Source organism: Megascapheus bottae, chromosome 7, assembly GCF_031878675.1.
Source record: "Megascapheus bottae isolate mThoBot1 chromosome 7, mThoBot2.hap1, whole genome shotgun sequence".
NCBI lineage: Eukaryota > Metazoa > Chordata > Mammalia > Rodentia > Geomyidae > Megascapheus > Megascapheus bottae.
In genome coordinates this window covers 46,716,080-46,737,892 of record NC_143515.1, presented here as the reverse complement: position 1 = coordinate 46,737,892, position 21,813 = coordinate 46,716,080, and the positions used below count along the sequence as shown (strand labels likewise).

At 43.3% G+C, this 21,813-nt stretch overlaps 1 protein-coding gene across 2 annotated transcripts in view; it reads left to right on the top strand.

Annotated features, from left to right (window-relative positions):
- The window catches only part of Sptbn1 (spectrin beta, non-erythrocytic 1), a 169,482-nt gene extending 167,854 nt beyond the window's left edge, over window positions 1-1,628 (top strand). For both annotated transcript variants that reach the window (XM_090336921.1, XM_090336923.1), the window contains one exon: window positions 317-1,628. In XM_090336921.1, coding sequence (XP_090193047.1) covers window positions 317-535 — 219 coding nt within the window. In that variant the 3' untranslated portion in view covers window positions 536-1,628. The remainder of the gene's footprint in view (window positions 1-316) is intronic.
- The last annotated feature ends 20,185 nt before the right edge of the window (window positions 1,629-21,813 follow it).

Sequence of the window (21,813 nt, the reverse complement as noted above, 5' to 3'; positions counted from 1 at the left end):
GATGGAAAGAGAGGCAACAGTATGCATTTGAAAAGTTTCCCCTAAGGAAAGAAAGAAAAGGCCTTGGCTAGGGTGATACTTGATAACCCACAGCTGGTGCCCAGGCTCCTGCCATCTGTCTAACGGCAGCCTAAACCTCAGTTTCTGTGATGTGAGCTCTTCTGGAGGCAGGTGCCTTTAGGAACCATGTATGGAAGCAAGTCTGCTCAGCCGAGCTTAGACACACCATTCCTAGGCCTAAGTCAGGACAGTGCCTGGGGCCCTTCCCACCCCTACCTCGGGGCCAAGTCTCACCCGTATTCCCTGCTCTGTCCAGGAGGAAATGAACACGTGGATCCAGGCCATCTCCTCCGCCATCACCTCTGACAAACACGACCTGTCTGCCAGCACCCAGAGCACGCCGGCCTCAAGCCGGGCGCAGACCTTGCCCACCAGCGTGGTCACCATCACCAGCGAGTCTAGTCCCGGCAAGCGGGAGAAGGACAAAGAAAAAGACAAAGAGAAGCGCTTCAGCCTTTTCGGCAAAAAGAAGTGAACTCTTCTGTGTTGTTTCCTGTCCTCCTCTTACCTTTTCAGTGAGATCCAGCATGCAAGCTCAGACCAACACATTACTCTGTGCCTAACGTTCCCTCCATGTGGTCAATTCTTTTTTTTTTTTTTTTTTAATTTATAGAGCTTTTCTTGGGGTGTTGGAAGAATACACCTAAAACACTTCTATCTCCAAGTTTGAGGTGCAGAAGAAAGGCCAGGTTTTTTTTTTTTAAATGAAATTATATAGATTAGATCTCAATATTTAAACTGTTCCTCAATTTTGTGAGGCTGTGTTGGAAATAACCTGCCTCTAGTGCTGTTGGTTTGCAAGGCAGCGGTGCTTAAACAATATTTCCTGTGCTCACCAGAGACAAGATATACCAGTTTCCTGGTCCCATCCTCCTCCACTTCTGGTGGTGACCCTGAGTCATGACTATTAGAAATGCCCGTGCTGGTTGTACTTTTACTTAAACAGATCGTGTATTATGATCAGCCATAGGGCAGTTCCAAGTTGAAACCTACAGACCAAACCATTTGTATCTGGCTTCACTTACTAACACACAACATGCAGCCTTTCTGCATCAACTGCGACAAGCTTTCAGAGTGTCGACACATACACGAAGGAAATAGAAAACTGATACTGTTTTAAATAATCTGTAATTTCAATCCTTTTTTTTTTGCTGAAATACATTATATTGTATGTTTGAGATAATTCTAGTACAAAGTATAATAAAACTAGATGTATAATAAACCCTTTAAATCATTGGTAAGTGTACAAGTGGAACGGAAGCATTTACTGGACAAAGTAATGTTACTCTAATGGTTACTTGCTCGTGCGTTGCCACACTTTGTTATAATTTGCTTCATTACCTTGCTGTTTGATACATAGTGTGCATTTCTCTGTCACTGTAACTATTGTAATGACAAATTTTCATCCTACTGCACAATCAAAATGGCATTGATAGGAATGAACTCCAGAGGCTGGGCCTGAACAAGGAGTGGTCGCTCAGGCCTGGTGCTCCTCGTACGACCTGTACCTCTCAACTTTTGCCCTATCTGTTAAATATATGCTATGTCATTAAATGCTTTTAAATCTAGCATGGTGACTAATGGTGGTCTTTCCTATCCTGTGAATCACCCAGGAAGACTTGGTGAGTGGAAAAGCACCATACAGTCTATGTGCATGTGTTTAGAATCCCTAGCAGAGTAATCCGTAGCGGGAGAGCAGTAAGACATCCAGATTTGATCTTTGATTTAGGACACGGATGGACCAATTTTCCTTATAGACTGTCAGGGTTAATGTTTTAGACCTGGACAGTCACAGTCTTCTCTTCTAGAACAGAGGCCATGAGTGGTAGTGTACAAAGCTGGGTGTGCTGTCCCAGTTAAGCTACTACAGGGAACATACTGGAATCATATAATTATTACATGGCACATAATTTTACTTGGGTTCATTTTTGAAATGTTGAAGGTATAAAATCCATTTTGCAGTTGATATAAAACAGGCCAGAGACCAGCTTTGGCTCTTGGCTGTGGGTTGCTGGTACCAGCATCAAGTCATCAGTGATAGATTCGTCCCACTTCTCCTGGTCGCCTGACTCCATACCACTTTTATTTCAGATGCCATAGATTCCACAATCTAATGACACCAGAACTTTCTGTAGCTCTAAACGACTATCACTGTGGCACATCAATCCAAGGTTTCCCTCTTACTATGGTTTGCCCCTTACCTTACTCAAGATTAGAGTCAAGTTGTTCCATTTTCAGCAGATCAAAATGTTAAGAGAAAGCTTGTGATTAATTATAGCCACTGCAGATATAGCCATGCAGGTACCCTGAATGCCATGCCACATCTAATCCCACTAAATCGCATGCTCAGGCCGGGTGAGGTGGCTCAAGCTTGTAATCCTAGCTACTCAGGAGGCTGAGATCTGAGGATCAAGGTTCAAAGCCAGCTGGGCACAAAAGAACCTAAGATTTATCTCCAGTTGACCTCTAGTATAGGGGAAGTGGGGCTTAGCTTAAGGGTGAGGGCGGTAGCCTTAAGCTGAAGACTATGCACAAGACTCTTGGCCCCTGTTGGTCCTGTGTCTAGGCCATATTAATAGACTGCTGAATAAAGCTTATACTCAAATTCAGTATTGCAGGAATTTTCCTTAACATCCTCTATATTGTATGAGAATCAACTTTGGTTTTGCCTCACTGTGGCTCCCATTTGTAATCCTAGCTCCTCAAGAGGCTGAGATCTGAGGATCCCAGTTCAAAGAAAACCCAGGCAGACAAATCTGAGAGATTGGTCTTCAATAAACCATCGAAAAGCTGAAAGTAGAGGTGTGGCTCAAGCAATAGGGCACCAGCTTTAAAAATAGCTGGGTAAAATTGCAAGACCCAAAATTCAAGCCCTGGTACTGGCATAAAAAAAAAAAAAAAAGCTTTTTAATTATCTACAATATAGGAGAAAAGATACTTGTTTGCTTTATCTCATGTTATAAACAGGGTATTCAGGACAGCAATAGTGTATTATTGCCACTGGCACACTTAACTAAGAACAGAGTTTGCTTTGCTTTGCTTTGCTTTGAGATGGAGTCTCGCTATATTGCCCGGGCTGTTTTGAACTCCTGGCCTCAAGGGATTCTGCTTCAGGGTCCCATGTGCTGGGACTACAGGCACATATCACCACACACAGGTATCTTTTTAACTACACTTAACATTCTTTTAATAGAGATTTACATGTAGTAAATAATATAGCCCTCATTTTTCCCGGTGGAAGGTTCTTGAACATCCAGAACATTGTCATTGAGAGTGAGGACTGTAGTTAACACTTACAATCCTAGTTGTTCAGGAGGTGAAAATTAGGATCTCAGTTCAAGATCAGTCAGGGCAAAAAAATTGTGTGACAACCCCTTCCCCCTATCTCAATCAGGAATTGAGCATGGTGGTACCCACATGCCTGTCATCCCAAGTACCCAGGAAGTATAAATAGAAGGGTTGTAATCTAGCCCAACTTGGGCATAGATCCAAGACAACTCAAAGAATAAAGCTAAAGAACCTGAGGGTATGGTTCAAGTTGTGTCAATGGAATTATACAAGATAAAATTTGTATGATTTAGGATATTTTTCTATTTCATATTTTTTATTTCTGTGAAGTCATCCAAGTAATATTCCTTGTATCAAAAGGTCGTTTCTGTGGGGCCCTGGTGGCTCATGCCTATAAACCTAGCTACTCGGCAGGCTAAGAGCTGAGGATTGCAAAAGTCCATGAGACTCATCTCCAATAACCACCAGAAAAGTACCATGGAAGTGGTGCCATGGCTTAACGTGGTAGAGGGCTAGCCTTGAGCTGAAGAGGTCTGGGACAGCATCCAGGCCCAGAGTTCAAGCTCCATGACCAAAAAAAAGCTCGTTTCTGTTGCTGAATAGTATGCCCTGGTAAGGATGCACACAGTTCAGCCATTCACTTACTGAGGGATATCTGGGTTTCCATTGTAGACCTTAAGAATAGAGGTACTGGGGCCGGGAGTTTGGCCTGGTGGTAGAGTGCTTGCCTAGCATACAAAAAGCCCTGGGTTCGATTCCTCGGTACCACATACATAGAAAAAAAGCTGAGAGTGGTGCTGTGGCTTAAGGGTAGAGCTCTATCTAGTCTTGAGGAAAGCCCAAAGATGGTGTTCAGGCCCTGAGTTCAAGCCCCAGGACTGGCAAAAAAAAAAAAAAAGAATAGAGGTACTATAAGGTTTATATGAACATAGATCCTCCTGAGTAAAGAAATGCCTAAGGGCTGGGTGCATGGCTCACACATGTAATCCTAGCTACTGGGGAGGCTGAGATCTGCAGATCTCCCAGCCAGGACAGGAAAGTCTATGAGGTTCTTATCTCCAATTAACCTTCTCTTCCCCCCCCCCCAAAAAAAAAGCCAGAAGTGGAGCTGTGACTCAAATGGTGGAGTGCTAGCCTTGAACAAAAAGAGCTCAGGGACAGCATCCAGACCCTTTAGTTAAGCTCCTGGACTGGCACAAAAAAAAAAGAAAAATGCCTAAGAGCTGAAACAGTTTCTAAATATGTTTTGTTAGTTTCTCCATTCTCCCCTCCGTCTAATTTTTTGGTAGTTTTTCTCATTTTCTAGGCATTTTATCAGAGATGAGTAAATGGCCCTTTTTCTCTCTCCCTCCCTTGCATTGCTCATTCCCCCATTTTCCCCCTCCTCTCCCTTTCACCCTTTTCCTAAGCAGCAGCAGAGACCTGGGTCAGGAAAGAATGTACTCTATGTTTACCGTGCTGTTAAACCATAGCCCTGGTGGTTTGAATGCATTTTTTTGTCTTGCAATGTTTTCTGTTTCTAGTGGGATGTAACCATGGTGATGAGCACCTGAAATGGTGTATCCAATCAGTCTCACTTCAGGGCTCCCTAGACACTGTTGCCTGAAGCTTTGTTCCTGTGGTGTAGGGGTGTGTGTGTGTGTGTGTGTGTGTGTGTGTGTGTGTGTGTGTAATACATTGAGTTGATTTCTCCACCTTGAGCCCCTGCCCCTTTATCTGGCCAGATCTCTGGAGTAAGCACCTAAAGTAGGGTTCTCTTCTGTTCCTTTCAGAACTGAATAAAGGTCTCCCAAAAGAGGAATGAATCAGCGCTTCACTAATTTTCAAGGTTTAGATCCAACTTCAAGGACACTGGCCACCCTAGAAATTAATAATAAGTGCACCTGGCCTCACTAGATGAAGAGCATCTTGCCCTGAGCCTTCTAAAGGAAGAGTTTTAGGAAATGGAGTTGGAGAGGAAGTGGAGGTGGGGACTCAAGTGATGGTGTACCAGCCTGGGAGGAGGGGGAGGGGGAATTGGAGGAACCTGGCTTTTTCAGGTTGGTTTGTGATTGGTTGAGACCATATTTCACTATTTAGCCCAGGCTGACCTTGAACTTGGATGATCCTTCTGCCACAGTGCTGGAACTACAGGTATCCACTAGCATGCCTGGCTCCCTTTGGTTGAAATTAGGGATCAAGATGAGTGAGAAACTGATGCTTCTCTCCCATGTTATCCAGTGCATTTCCATTCATGCTGATAATTCACCATCAATCTCTCCTGGAGAACCTTAAAAGAGTTAGTAATTGAGGGAGAATCATTAATTGAATTATTAGAATTCATGTCATTCCTAGGTAATAGCTCATTTTGACTCTTGTCCCGAGGGATGCTGGAGCTTCCTAAAGCACCTAGGTTCATTGCATGGGCTGCACTGGTTGCTGTCTGTCTAGATTCTGCTTCAAGCTGTCACTATTGTTTTTCTTGTGACCAGGACAGATTCACAGCAGGAATGGAACCATACCTAGAGGCTGCTTTTCACTCTGGCCTGCAGAGGCCTGATGGGTAATTGAAAGTAGGATAAAGCTTAGCATCTCTGCCATCTTCTCTGAGCCCTTGGATTCTAAAGACAATATGTCTGATCCATAATCATCATGGGATAAGAATTATATCTATTGCAGGCACCGGTGCCTGCAATACTTTGAGCTACACCTCAGTTTCTTCAGAGGTTTTGCTTTATGCCCAGGCTAGCCTGAGCTATCACTTTTCTACTTGTGCTTCCTCTTGCTGGCAATGACAAACACGGTCCCCCAGGCCCAACTATTGGCTGTAATGGAGTCTCACATTTTTACAATTGCTGGCCTCAAGCCACAATACTTCAGTCTCTGCCTCTTACGTAGCTAGAGTTACAGGTTCAAGCCACTGTCCCTAACCACCCGTGTCTCTCTCATAATGGAACTCCCCACCTGACCAGTCTCAACACTGTGATGAACCAGACCACGGTTAATCACATGCTTACTCCTTGCCCCTTCCCTGTAGAATCTGGAAACTCATACCTTACAGTCCTCTAAAGGAATACTTGTGGACGTGGAGCTGAGCAGAAAATGCTCAGGGACAGCGCCCTTGCCCTGAGTGCAAGCCCCACAATAGACAGAAAAAGACTTGAGCCCACTTCGCCTCTTTATCAGGCCTTCCCAATGTGGCCAATGTTCACTTCCATTACCGTCCAAGTCCCTGCCGTTTATGTGAAATTGGGACTCTTGGAGTTGGAGTTTATGCTCTGAAACTCTAGCAACAGGAAGAGGAACATGAGCATAAAACCCTTAAATCAAGACCCAGAAGAACTCAAAGGACCCCTCCCTCTTACCCCCCCCCCCCATGTTGTGCCTACACGGCCTGCAGCTGCTCCCGGGGGAGAGGCCTTGTTCTGTGCTTCCCAGTCCCAGCACAGACAGCCTGGAGGGAGGCCATGTTGGGGCCACCAGAGGTAAGTAGGCTTGCACAACTCCCCCTGCCTTCCCTAGTCCCTGACAGCTGTTTATCACACTCGGAGGCCCTTTGTGTCTGGGTGTGGGAATGGAGGGAGAGGAACATGAGAAGTTTCTGAAACTGACTATAACAAGAAAGGGAGTTTTCTCTTTCACAAGCCCACAGGGGCTTTCTGGGCTGGGTGGAGCATCCTGCATTCCAGAGTCTGGGCTTGGGCGGATCTTTCTCCACCAACGCTGAGACCAGGCCCTGGCTCCCAGCATTTCCCCCAGGACATCTGCTCAGCTTTCAGGCGCCATTTTAGTCTATGTCAGTGAATTCTTTCCTGTGTGGCTGGGCCCCGAGCTTCGTTTTGTGAGGGAAATAGCCACTGAAGGTTCTGATCTCCCATCCAAGGTCTCTGTCTAAGGGGCCTAGTGTGGAAACAGTGCTTGCTAAGATGTAAGCCAGGCCCTTTCCTGCTTCCCTTCGGCCATTTGTTGCACAGGTCTGCCTCATTTCTCCTCTTGTGAGTTGATTGCTTTGGCCTGCTTGCTAAGCCTCTGCTTTTCGGGGAATTGGACATAGGCTTTTAGGACAGGCTGATTGAAGTGTTGCTCATTACCTGCCACCTGCACAAGTGTGCCCTTGTCACTTCTGCAAGCACCACTCGGCCACTCAGAGAACAGCTCCGGTGCCATCCTCTACCATCTGCATCAACTGAGCCTTGCTCTTCCTTCTTGAAAGCTGGACAGATGGAAATCAGGAGTGATCACCACCCTCCAGAAATTACTTTCACCTCCCCTGGTGGCATTCTTCCAGGTGAGAGACTTCAAAGCTCGTTGTGCTCACGGCTGCCCCCTGACTTTGTATATCTTAAAAAAATGTCTCCTTGTTTTGTTCTACCAAGGTGCTTTGGAGAGTAAACATGTAGGAAGGGGCTCGGGAATCCCACCCCACCTGGTACCCCCGGCTGAGCTTGCACCTCATCAGTGCTTGGGTAACTTCCCACACAACTAAATACCTGCCAGAGGAATTCAATTCTCACCTTTAGAAATAAGGCCCTGCGCATCCATATGCTGAAAACTAAAAGTGGATCCCTGCTTGTCACTGTGTTCTAATATCAATTCGGAGTAGACCAGAGACCTCAGCTTCAGATCTGAAACTTTACTACAAGAGAGAGTAGAAGAAACATTAGAACTTACAGGTAAAGGTAGAAACTTCTTGAACACAGCCCCAAAGGCACAGTTAATATGAGAGAGATTTGACCAGTAGGACTATCAAAATGAAAAATTCATGCAAAGCTAAGGGTATTTTTCTAAACTAGAAAGACAGCCAGCAGACTGGGAGACAATCTTTGCCAGCAACACGTCAAAGACCTAATATCTGATATACACAAGGAGCTCAAGAAACTAACCCTCCCTAGCCTAATAAACCAGTCACTAAATGGGCAAGAGAGTTAAGCAGAGATTTCTCAGCAGAGATAATGGCAAAAAAGAGGGGGGGGGGACGGGAGTTTAGCCTAGTGGTAGAGTGCTTGCCTAGCATGCACGAGGACCCGGGTTCAATTCTTCAGTACCACATACATAGAGAAAAAAAAATCAGAAGTGGTGCTGAGGCTCAAGTGGTAGAGCTGTAACCTTGAGAAAGTTCAAGGACAGTGCTGAGCTCAAGCCCAGGGCTGGCAAAACACACACACACACACACACACACACACACACACACACACACACAAAACCCATGAGGAAATACTCATCATCCCTGGGCACAATGGAAATGCACATCAAAACCACTCTGAGACTCCATCTCACCCCAGTTAGATTGGTCAACATGGTAAATGTGAACACGTGTCAATAGGGTTATAAGGAAAAAGGAACCTCACAGAACTATTAGTGGAAATAAAAACTAGTGAAACTAAGTATAGACCTTCCCTACGACCCCGCCATACCATACCTGTGCCTCTACCCTGAACATAATGAACCAAAATATGATAAAGACACCCGCACATCCATGTTCATTGCCACATGATTCACAGTAGCCAAGATAAGGAAACAGCAGCCTGGATGCTCCACAGAAGAAGAGTGGGTCCAAAAACTGTGTTATCTATACACAATGAAATTTTACACAGCCATTGGAAAGAATACAACTATAATTTTCAGCGAAATGAATGGAACTAGAAAAAAATCATGTTCAGTGCATGTTTTCTCTGATATGCAGAAATTAGATCTAAAATACACTGGGATATGATGAATTATACAGGATTCTGGATATTCACACACAATGAGACCCAAAGAGGATACTGTTAAGATTGAAAAACACAAATGTGCAATGCCTATGTGCCTCTTCATATTAACAAACACATACCCACCCCACGCCCACAAACATATCAAAATGAACTCCATTGGAGTTAATGGAAACAACAGACCTCTCTCTTTTTTGCTTTTAATTTTTTTTGCCAGTCCTGGGGCTTTCTCAAGGCTAGAGCTCTACCACTTGAGCCACAGCACCATTTCCATCTTTTTCTATGTATGTGGTACTGAGGAATCAAACCCAGGTCTTCCTGCATGCTAGGCAAGCACTCTACCACTGGGCCAAACTCTTGACCAAACTCCCAGTTTCTTTTAATTTTTTTATATTGAGGGTACAGACAATAGCTTTAGGTTTAAATGAAAGAATTAAGGAAGGAGGATTTTTTTTTTTTTTTTTGCCAGTCCTGGGCTTGAGCTCAGGGCCTGAGCACTGTCCTTGGACTTTCTCAAGGCTAGAGCTCTACCACTTGAGCCTCAGCACCATTTCCAGCTTTTTTCTATATGTGGTACCGAGGAATCAAACCCGGGTCTTCATGCATGCTAGGCAAGCACTTTAACCACTAGGCCAAACTCCCAGCCCCCAGGAGGATTTTTTTGTATCTATAATTAACCACTCCCTGTCAAGGTGATAAAAGGTGTGCTCTAGTTACTCTTTATCTTGCACTGGTCAGGCTGCCTTGTCGCTGATGCCTGGAAGGCAGCCCTGATTCCTACCACGGGAAGTGCATCCTAGGTGTCTAGCTGCAAGCAGACAATAGGATACAACAGCTCTGAGCAAGATCACGTGCAATTAAAGACGGCATCTTTAGCCCAAGTGAAAAGTCAGTGTTTTGAGCAAAGACAGTTATAAAATTACCTAAGTACCTGTTACAAACTTACTGAGGCAACTGGTGACGGGGGCCAGGCGCGTCTCGTGTGCATGAGTATGAAACTGGGTTTTCAGAAGTCTAAAATTAGGTCTTCCACTCCCGCCCATGCCAAATAAAGAAGCATGGCGAAAAGCAAAGAAAGGAAATGTATTACATCGCCGCCATGAGATGATAACACTTCACTATATATTCAGCCATCTTCCAAAATACAGACATTGGCTACAAGTTCAATAGGGAAAATTGGGGTCGGCGATGAGAAAGGTATGACTTAGTTAAACTAGTCCCAAGTAACAGATAGGGCCTGACTGAGCATTAGCTCAGTCTCTGACTCTGGAAAAGTTCTAGAAGAATTTCCATTTCGTTCCTGGAACAGAGAAGAGATAAGATTGTCTCCTAAAGTTTCGGTTTTTTGCTTTCAGATGGTAAGAAGGAGATGTCACCTGTTTGACAGGCAGTTTAGCTTCTACCAAGAATGACATTTATGAATCCCATCTTTCTCAGAATCTGTGGTGATTTTGAAGAGGAAAACTCAGATGAAAGGGCACAGACACAATGTTAGGGGACTATTCTGCTTACAAGTGCATCATGGGAGATAAAAGGGTGGCAGGGCTATGGGTGTTGGGTATGGAGGTGGTGGGGGGAAGCCATTACTCAGGAGTAAGGTCTATGCAAAAGGGTGCTATCAGGTTTAGAAGAAAGAGGGAAGGATGTCTGACACTCCTCTAGAGGGGTTAAGAATTCAACTTCCACAGAACAATTTGTAAGGGTGAGTCTACCCTTCCTTGTGCTATCTCACTTAATTGTGCCGCTTGACATTTGTGGGCTCTGAGAGAGGGCACTAAGGAGGGCATCTCTGCTGTGGGAACACAGATTCCTGGGTGCCAGGACTGTGGGGCACCGATGTGTCCCAGTCCATGAGTGTCCTTGTACTTGCAACCCAGTCGAGAGTAGTGCCATTATCCCACCAGCTGTGCATTTGCAAACTCTTGCTGCATGCTGCAGGTGCTGCCTCTGGTTCTTCCTCACAATGCCTGGAAGGTGGACACTAGCTGCAGAGGTGCTGTTACAGCTGTCACCAGAGCTGTCACCAGGGAATGGAAGACAGTGAGATAAGTCAAAGCTGTTAGAAATGAGCCCAGAATATCTAAAACTTTGGGAAGTTCTTCATGAACCTATGGCCAACCTATTCCTCTACCTCATCCCCACTGAGCTCTTGATAAATTGAGATTAAGAGAGTGTGTGTCCAGGATCTCACTGGAATTTCCTTGACAGGTCCTTTCTCTGTGTAAGTGGAGGTGTGAGTGTGAACACCCCACAGTAAAAGCAAGGGAGCATTGCTGAGAAATAAGGGGCTCCAGTTGATCCAGGAGAGAGTGACTGGCTAGACATAGTGACTTAGATGACCTGGAAGAGCTGCTTTTACCTGTTCCCACCCTTTGTTCTTCTCCAGATATAATGACTTTATCTCACTGGTAGTAACAGATAACCATGGCTGGGATTCTGTGCCAGACTCTATGCCAAGCTGAGAAATTGCGTCATCTCATCAAACCTGCACAGCAACTCTGATGTAAGGTCTTAATTACATTGAGATGGAAATTAAGGCTCAGAGAGTTGAATAATTATACAAATAGCATCTAGAGGTGCAAATCCAGGTGCATCTCTTCAGAGGCCCTCGCTGCTCTTACCTGCCCTGACTGTCTAATGTGATGCTTTCCACAGAATGCGTTTCTGTCCTTCTCTGTGGGACGAGGCCAGATGGCCGTGCTGTGTGCCAGCCAGGAGGGAGGCTCTGTGCAAACCATCGCCCTCATGACGGGCTTTTAGGGAAAGAACCACTCATATCATGTAAACTCAGATGTGTAAAGTCACAGTGCTTCAATAACCTCCCCGGCTCTGTCCCTCTAGAATTTAGATATGCAAGTGCAAGTGTTGCTGTCCAAGACTTGTACAGTGTAATTGGGATGACTGATGTCAGATCCACTGTCTTACAACACTAGTTGTTCAGACCTGAGCTGCCAATACTTGTTCAAGTCTTCTTGGGTCAGAGTGAATGATAGATATATGATAAATATTAAGAAGGAAGAGAAGAAAAAAGGGCAAGACAGGAGCAAAAGTGTCCTCTAATTATCTGGGTTCTTCATTGCCTCAGAAAATGGCAAAAACAAATCATGGCTAAACATAAAAATCTATGACTGTGTTGGGCAATTTTTTTTTCCAGTCCTGGGGTCTAGGCACTGTCTTTGGGCTTTCTCAAGGCTAGCATTCTAACTTGAGCCACAGCACCACTTCCGGCTTTTTCTATGTATGTGGTCCCAAGGAATCAAACCCAGGACTTCGGGCATGCTAGACAAGCGCTCCCACTCCTTGCCTGGGCATTTTTAAAGGTGTGTCAGGTGTCCAGCACAAAGCCTACAAGGGTGCTTTCCTTCTGTCTTCATCATATCAAGAAAAATGTTAAGGACAAATTTTAGGAACCGATGGGTTCCTCCTGAATGAGACAGATTAAATTTCCGTCCTTGCTCCCTGACTGGGCCACAGGCTTGCTTGTTTTCTAACTTCCATCATAATTCTGTTATACGATTTCTGATTCTCTCCACTGTGTATCTGACTCCTTTTCTCACATCTGTGGCTCCATCTCCTCCAAGATCTTAACCATACAGCATCTTCTAAGGCTCAGCCAAAATCCAGTGGCCAGCTGGTTCCTTGTGAGGTTTTTGTTGTTGTTGTTTAGCAATTGCTTTTCCTCACAACTTTTCATTTCTGCCATAACATAAAATAACTTTCTCCTCTTCATCCCTCTCTTCCTCTTTCTTTTCCTCTACCTCCTTCTCCTCATTTTTTTCTCTTCATTCTTTTAATTTTTTTTTTTTTGCCAGTTGTGGGGCTTGAACTCAGGGCCTGGGCACTGTCCTTGGACTTTTCTCAAGGCTAGAGCTCTATCACTTGAGCCACAGCACCACTTCCAGCTTTTTTTCTATGTGGTACTGAGGAATCGAACCTGGGTCTTTGTGCATGCTAGGCAAGCACACTACCACTAGGCCAAATTCCTGGTCCCTTTTTCTCTTCATTCTTGTCCTCTTTCCACTTCTTTTGTAGTATTGGGCTTTGAACTCAGGGTAGGAATGACTGCTGTATCTGACAGTCTGTGCCCTGCCACCAGAATACTGTCATACTTGCCTTGAGTTAATCTTCCATGCATAGAGCTAGAATTTCAAGGTCTCCAGAGGCAGATGTGGGATTGTGATGTATATATAACCTGATCACATTAGAAGTCAGAGACACTCATGAAAGAAATTTTCTGTGAATAAATTATTATCGATAAGTTTACAGAAAAAGAAATTGCTGGGTTATTTAGGTTTTTGTCTAAGAAGTTCTGGAATGAACTAGAACAGTACATTAAGCTCCATGGTCACTGTTATACAATGCTGAACATTTTCTCCTTCTCTGGTTTCCTATCCTGATTTAGGTCCAGTTACATAAAGTATGTGAAATCATACACCCAGAGGCAATTACTGTCAAAATTTTAATTCATGTCCTTCAAGACTTGAACAACTCACTTTGTATTTTGAACAGTAGTGCATTCTCATGATTTAAAAACAGCAAATATACAGTAAAAAGTCTTTTTATGCTTATTCCCCAAGTGCCAATTTGCTTCCTGTTCTTAGATTTCTAAACTTATACGTACATACAAATTGAGAGATTAAATTTTTTTCATTTGGTCTGAAAAGGAGCACTGTTTAAAGTTGTTTTCTTTTTCTTTTTTTAATTTTACAATACGTTTGAAGCAGGCCTTGAATTTGCTAGGCTCTCAACCACATGAGGCACACTCTTATTCCTTTTTTGCTTCTGTTAGTTTTCAGATAAGGTCTCTTGATTGATTTTCTCCTTGCCAATCTCCAACTGCAATCCTCCTTCCAATCTGCTTTCCAAGTAGGTGAGATTACAAACATGTGCTACCATGACTGATTGAAATTTATCTTTTTTTTTTTTTTGGCCAGTCCTGGGATTGAGCTCAGGGCCTGAGCCCTGTCCTTGGACTTTCTTAAGGCTAGAACTCTATCACTTGAGCCTCAGCACCATTTCTGGCTTTTTTCTGTGTATGTGGTACCGAGGAATCGAAGCCGGGTTTTTGTGCATGCTAGGCAAGCATTCTTCCACTAGGTCAAACTCCCGGCCCCTCTTTTTTTTTTTTAAAGTAATATATTTCCATCTCAGTGGGTGGAAATCCTGCTGATTTTTGTAGTTACCTAGTACTCCATTGTGTGACTGTAGTAGTTTATTTAAATAATTCAGTGTTCACTCTTCCTTTATTTCTGTGCTTCCTTTTTATTCTGCTTTAAAAAGACAGAACAACAAAACTAAAAATGACAATAAAAGACAGTCCAGTGTTAATGCACTTACATTCTCTAGGTAAATTTCTTCTGTATAGTTTTCTGGAGTTTCATAATTACCTTAGTATCTTTGCATTTTAAGCAAAGCACATTTATAATCTGTTGCTATCTTTAATGAATAATTTAAATAGTTGATTAGGCTATGAAGGTGGTCAAAACCTGTTGATATTAATTGGATTTCTAATTTCTTGAGTTAAAAGATAAACACAGAGGCACAGAATTCTAAAAAGATAAGACTGTGGAAATGGATTCCCTTCATGCCAGGCAACTGCAGATTCAGTGCGCGAGCAGATATGATGACAGGGCCCTGTGCAGCAATCTGTCAGCGTTTTCAGAAATATGACTCTCCATGCCCAAGCATCCGCCAGCCAGGCTCCCCAGTAGACCTGGTGGTGAGGACCAGCCTGATGGGGTGCCATTTGTTTTGAAGGAGATCAGAGTCTATAGCACATCACAGGGTATCAGAATCCTTCTGACTTTTCAGTTGGATATAAATTTTATCAAGATGAAATGTATACACATAGTAATGCTTGTCTCAGGGCCAGGAGCTTGGCCTAGTGGTAGAGTGCTTGCCTAGCATGAATGAAGACCCCGGTTCAATTCCTTGGTTTCCTCATACATAGGGGAAAAAAAAAAAAAAAGCCAGAAGTGGTGTTGTAGCTAAAGTGGTAGTGCTCTTAGCCTTGAGAAAGCCCAAGGACAGTGCTCAGGCCCTGATTTCAAGCCCCAGGACTTGCCAAAATCAAAAACAATAAAAGTAATGCTTGTCTCATAGAAACCTGTCGTAGCTGGGTGCTACTTGGGAGGCTGAGATCAAAGGATTGCGGTTCAAAGCTAGCCCCGGCAGTAAAGACCGCGAAACTTATCTCCAATTAAACACCAGAAACCAGAAGTGGCGCTGTGGCTCAAGTGGTAGAGTACTAGCCTTGAGCTGAAGAGCTCAGGGACAGAGCCCAGGCCCTGAGTTCAAGCCCCAAGACTGAAAAAAAAAAAAGAAGAAAAAAAGAGAAGAACTTAAGGCCATGTGTCTCAACTATTTGTGGCTGTGTAATAAGGTATCTCTCAGGGTAGTTAGCTAAAGGACTGGAGGGTCATATCAGCTCCTCCTCCCAAGGGAGGGGCTTCCGCTTCCTCCGCCCCCAGTAAACAGCGTGCTGCAGTTGCAATATCCAGATGGCTTCTCAAATCACTTGGCCTTCCACCCTTCCTTGGTCTCCCCCAGAGAGCAAGATCCCACAGGCACGTGAATATTAATGCTTCGGCATGTGCTACACTTGGTAATACACCATTGAAGTGAGGCTGACGGCCGGTACCAGGTAAGGACGTGATACCAAGACACCATTGGGCACCAGAGTAACTCTGTGTTTATCTCTAATGTTTTATTTATAAGGGACATAGTTCCCACTGGAAAAAAAGAACTGGATAGAAGGAAGAGAAACACAGAAAAGGCCTCAGAGGAGACACACAGGTGACAGCTCTGAGACTGACTAGTGAGGCATCTGAGACTAAATGTATCCCCGCCCCCAAAGGCAGTGCAGCTGAGAGAGAGGTGCCACTGCAAAGGTGAAACATACAAACTGCAACATTGTTTTTCTTTGTAATACTAGGAATGGAACCAGGGCCTAGCACGCTAGGCAAGTGTTCTGCCATCCCACTCCACCCTCAGCCTTAATACAAGTGTCCGTTTTTCCAGCGAACAAACTGCCTGCTGTGTAGGTAGGTTCTTTGGACACCCCATTGCTCAGGATTTAGGAGAATCTTGGCCGGGGGGCTCTACTTCCTCTGCTGTGGCTGCCATTCGGATGAAGAGAGGCTACACATAAGTGCCCTCAGGGACGGGCCAGTGCAGGCTCATTACTGCTGAAGGACGAAGGACGTACCGATCATAGCAGCTGGGAGACAAAAATGAGGAGTGATTCCATCAAAAGTGAAACATTCCAATTCTGAGGACAATACTCTTTGGGAACGAATAATTATCCCAGGGATAGTGGCAAGAAAACTGGGATTTATAATTAAATCAAACTCATTCGATGAAAAAACAAAACAGACCTACCCAAATTAACAGAATAACTGAATCCTGGCCAGGTGGGAGGGGGCATTTGGAAAGTTAGTTTGGCAGTTTTAGAATACCAATGACAGGGAAAAGGATGAGTGTTAAAGGAACAGTTTAAATCTTCAGATAGTGAACACTATCAAAATGCAGGTGGCGGCTCACACCTGTAATCCTAGCTATTTAAGAGGTCAGTATTCAGAGGATCAAGACTTGAGGCCAGCAAAAATACCAACAAAATACCAACAAAAAGCCAGGGCACAAGTAGGGCTCAAATACTAAGAGGCCAGTTAAGCAAAGAAGCTGAGTGAGTGAGCAAGAGATCCTGAGTTCAAATGCTGGGTAGGAAGGTGGGGTAGGGGAGAGGTTGGCAATACAACAAAACTAAGCATTTCCTTCAAATTTGGGTAGATTACTCATTAAATTCATGAAATTTGGAAAATAGAGCACACTTTATTTCTCTCTCTCTCTCTCTCTCTCTCTCTCTCTCTCTCTCTCTCTCTCTCTCTCTTTGCTTAACACATCTAGAGTAAATACTGAAGCAGAAACACAGACTGGCACTGCAGATGTATATATATATAATTTATTTATATTTAAAGAAGAAATAGATTGGCAAAATATGTCTTTTTCGATAAATTTGCTTTATGTAATTTTTTGTTACACCAAAAACTATCAAGATTCTAAATGGAAGGTTGGACAGAATTACACACACCTGTAATATCAGTATTCAGGAGGCAGGGGCAAGAAGATCAAGTCCAGTGTAGACAAAATAGTGATACCCTCTCTAAAAAAATAATAAACAGATTGTAAATGGCAATTAAAGTAAAGTGACTTCTCAGCCAGATTGTTTGATGGCCATTTTGGTTGCTTCATTATAACAAACAGAATAATATGACATGATAAAAAAAAAGTAAAAAGATAAGCCAGATGCCAGTGGCTCATGACTGTAAATCCTAGCTACTCAGGAGGCTGAGCTTTAAGAATTGTGGTTTAAAGCCAGTCTAGATACAAAGTCCATGAGACTTTTACCTCCAAGTAAACACAAACATCCAGAAGTGGAGCTGTGACTCTAGTGGTAGAATGATACCCTTGAGCACAAAAGCTTAGGGACAAGCACCTAGGCTCAGAGTTCAAGCCCCAGGACCAGCAAAAGAAAGAAAAGGTATTCAAATTATTTTTCATCTTGTCTTTGGTTGGCCAATTTTGATAACCATGCCTTTTTTTCCTAAAATGTGGTGAAAGAAATGTTCCAACCATTCCTTCTGTAGCATGTACACATAGCCATGATGGTTTGGTGATGAGAGCTGCCATTCAGTGAATGAGTGGTATATGAACCTGACACTGCACTGGAAAGTGCTCACATGTTTATTCTGTTGCTTGTTCTTGGTTTACAGATGAGGAAATTAAGACAATGTTAAGCAATCCTCAACTTTATCTAATAATATTCACTCAAATAAAAATGAAAGCCACTTATTTGCTTAAATAGAGACTAGAGCAGGCAGACTGACAGTAGCTCTTACATCCCATGAGTTTGGGTTTGAACAAGGCAGAGAGGTAAACATGGCAGAGAGTGTCTGAAACATCAAAGGAGGATTGCCTGCCTGCCTAGATCCATATATAATCTACCCAAGTTTCCTATTTCCAGTCACAATCCTCCCTCTTTTTTTTCTGTTGCTACTGGGACAAAGCATGCAAAGTTACCCAAATGGTACACTCCTTAAACTCATGGGAGTCTAGAAATACCACTTACTTATGGCTTTTAAAATTATGAATATAATAAAGCACTTTGGTACTTTCCACTTTGTCAGGCTTGGCTGATCTCTTGTACACAAAACACATCCCTGAAGTACAGACATGGTCCTGTGTCGCCCTCTTCAGGAAGAGAGAAACATTTCCTTTGTCTTTAGCTGTCAGTTTTTAACAATTTCTACCTGTTAGGTACTAAAAAACAGAGAAGTAAATGTCTGAACTGTGTTTGCAGTGGCTTAGTATTTAAAGAGTACCAAAAACTCAATTTTAATTAAGAAAAACAAGAGCATTATAAAAAGTTGTTTGCTATTTTTAAAGGAAAATTTTAATAAACTACTCCATCAAATATAACTGTAAACATTGTGCTTGCCTGCTAAAAGTGTTTAACTTTCTAAATTATTTTTCTAAGGTTATTTTTGGGGTATAGAACCCCTTCCATTCATCCTTATGTTACATAGAACATACATGGCTCTCTTCCAAGCAGGACCCTAAATTTCTAGGCTTGGGGCCCGCTGAAGGCTTTCAAAAAACACTTGAGAGTGAATTGGGGCTTCTCTACTGATTGAGCCACAGCTCCACTTCTGTCTTTTTCCTGGTTAACTGGAGATAGGAGTCTCACTGACTTTTACTGCCTGGGCTGGCTTCAAACTATGATCCTCAGATCACAACCTCCTGAGATATAAGCTACAGGCATTTAAATTGAATCTATTTTTACTGTATAGCTGCACACATCCTAAATTAACCCAAAACTTCAGAATAAGCCCAAGTGGCATGACTTATTTATTTATTTATTTATTTATTGCCAGTCCTGGGGCTTGAACTCAGGGCCTGGGCACTGTCCCTGGCTTTCTCAAGGTTAGTTTTCTACCACTTGAGCCACAGCACCACTTCTGGCTTCTTCTATGTATGTGGTACTGAGGAATCAAACCCAGGGCTTTGTGCATGCTAGGCAAGCAAACTTACCACTAGGCCATGCTCCTGGCAGGCATGTCTTTTATTAATTAGGGAAATAAATGAGCTTTCTCTAAGGTAAATAAGCCTTTAGAATAAAGAAGTAACAAAATAAATAAATTACCTTTTCACAGGGTCTAAAAGTTCATTAGAAAAAAATTCATCCCTTTTGAGAATGACTCATTACCAGTCCAAATGTTTATAATTTCTAGAAAAGTTAATAGCTTTACTGCTATTAACTCTAAGCTTTACTCAGTCAAGGGCAGACTTAACCCCTGGTTAAGGGATACTTCAGGAGGTAGGCCATATGAATTGGGAGAAGTGAACAATTTGGAGCATAGAAAGTGGTAGTGTGGATCTAGAATGTTCCCCAAAGGCCCACGTACTCAAATTTTTATTATTATTTTGTTTCTGTGGTATTGAGGAATTAAACCCAGAGCCTCATGCATGCCAGGCAAGCACTATACCATTAAGTCACATTTCCAGCTCAAACTCTTGGTCCTTAGCTTGGTGCTATGGGGAGTTGGTAAAACCTAATGGAAGGAAGTTAGATTCCTAGGAACATGTCTCTGTGGGAATATTGGGATCTTAACCTCCCCCACTACCTCTTTTCCTGCAGCTTCCACCACGATGTGCTCTCTCACCACAGGCCCAGAAGTAATGGACCAAATCAGGCAAGGTGGCTCACGCCTGTAATCCGAGCTACTCAGGATGCTGAGATGAGGATCATGCAGTTCGAGGTCAGCCCAGATACAAAAATCCCCGTGAGATTCTTAACTCAGGAAAGAGGGGAGGTGGCACTGAGGCTCAAGTGTAGAGCACTAGCTTTGAGCACGCAGAGGCTTAGGGATAGAGATCAGGCCCTGAATTCAAGACCCATCACTGGAAAAACAACAATGGACCAACCCACTGTGGACTAAAAGCTCCAAAACTGAGCCAAAATATATCTCTCCTTCCTGAATCTGACTGAATCTGAGGTATACTGTACCGGGCACAAGGCTGACACAAGAAGGAAATATTAGAATCTCTGCATATCACACCTTTGAAGTGTTTCTTTTGTAGGATTTCTAAGGTATATGACATCATAGTGCACATATAGGATTTGCATCATATCAGTTGTGGGTTGCTTAATGATGACAATACATTCTAAGAAGTCGGCTATCCAGTGGTTCATCATTGTGTAAGCATAGATGATTCAGGCCAGTTTCTCAGCATGTCCCTCTAGTGCAGTCAAGAGAGGTACTGCACTGTGATGGCTTCATCATAATTTTTCTCTTTCTTTCTTTTTTTTTTTTCTTTTTCCAGTCCTAGAGACTGAACTCATGGCCTGAGCACTGTCCTTGGACTTTCTCAAGGCTAGAACGCTACCACTTGAGCCACAGCACCACGTCCTGCTTTTTTCTGTGTGTGGTCCTGGGGAGTTGAACCTAGGTCTTTGTGTACTCTACCACCAGGCCAAACTCCCAGCCTCCTTAATCTCTTTTTTTTTCTTTTTGCCAGTATTAAGACTTGAACTCAGGGCCTGAGCACTGTCCTTGGGCTTTCTCAAGGATAGAGCTCTACACTTGAGCCACCGCACCACTTCTGGCTTTTTTTCTATGTATGTGGTACAGAGGAATCGAACCCGGGTCCTCATGCATGCTAAGCAAGCACTCTACCACTAGGTCAGACTCCCGGCCCCTGTACTTTTCTTTTGTCAGTAGTGGGGCTTGAACTCAGAGCCTGAACATTGTTCCTGAGCTTTTGTGCTCCAGGTTAGTGCTCTACTACTTTAAGTCATAGATCCACTTCCATTTTTCTGCTGGTTAAATGGAGCTAAGAGTCTCATGTACACACACATGCATGCATGCACACAGACACACAGACACACACACACATCTTATTTTGGGAATGAATAGCCTTGATTTCGCCTTTTCCTTACCACTTTGTACTACCTCTCTGGCAGGACTAGGATTTGAGCTCAGGATCTTGTACCTCCTAGGCAAGCCCTTTACCTCTGAAACATGACTCCAATCCTTATACTTCTTTGAAATATACATCTCCAATAAGAAACACACACTATTTGTTGTTCATACATTTACTTCATTACATAGTTGTGTAAATTAAGATCTAAAGACCTTGACTGCCTTGTTCAAAGATATGAAGAGTTTGGGGCTAGACTCCAAGTCTTGTTTTAATTTCCTGTCCCTGGCTCTACGATTCTTTTCCATTCTGTTCAAAACTTTCACCTTTAGTAAGAAATAGTACCTTACTAATATGAAATATTAGGGATTTATGGGTTTTGGCGTAAGGATAGGGATCAAAATGTACATTTTTATTATATAGTTTTTTCTTTTGGGATTTTTTTTTTTTTTGCTCATATTAGAACTTGAACTCTAGGCTTAGGTCTTGTCCCTGAGCTTCTTTTTGTTCAAGTCTAGCACTCTACCTCTGGAGGCATAGTGCCACTTCAACTTTTTCTGTGATTAATTGGAGATAAGAATCTCATGAACTTTCCTGCCCCAGCTGGCTTTGAATGTGATCCTCAGATCTTAGCCTCCTGAGCCTCCTGAGCCAGTGGCACCTGACTATTGTATAGCTGTTGTTGTTAAATGATTTGTTTAGATCTGAATCCAAGTAAGTTCCATGAGGTGGGTTGCTATGTCTTTTTTTTTTTTGCCAGTCCTGGGGCTTGAATTCAGTGCCAGGGCACTGGCTTTGG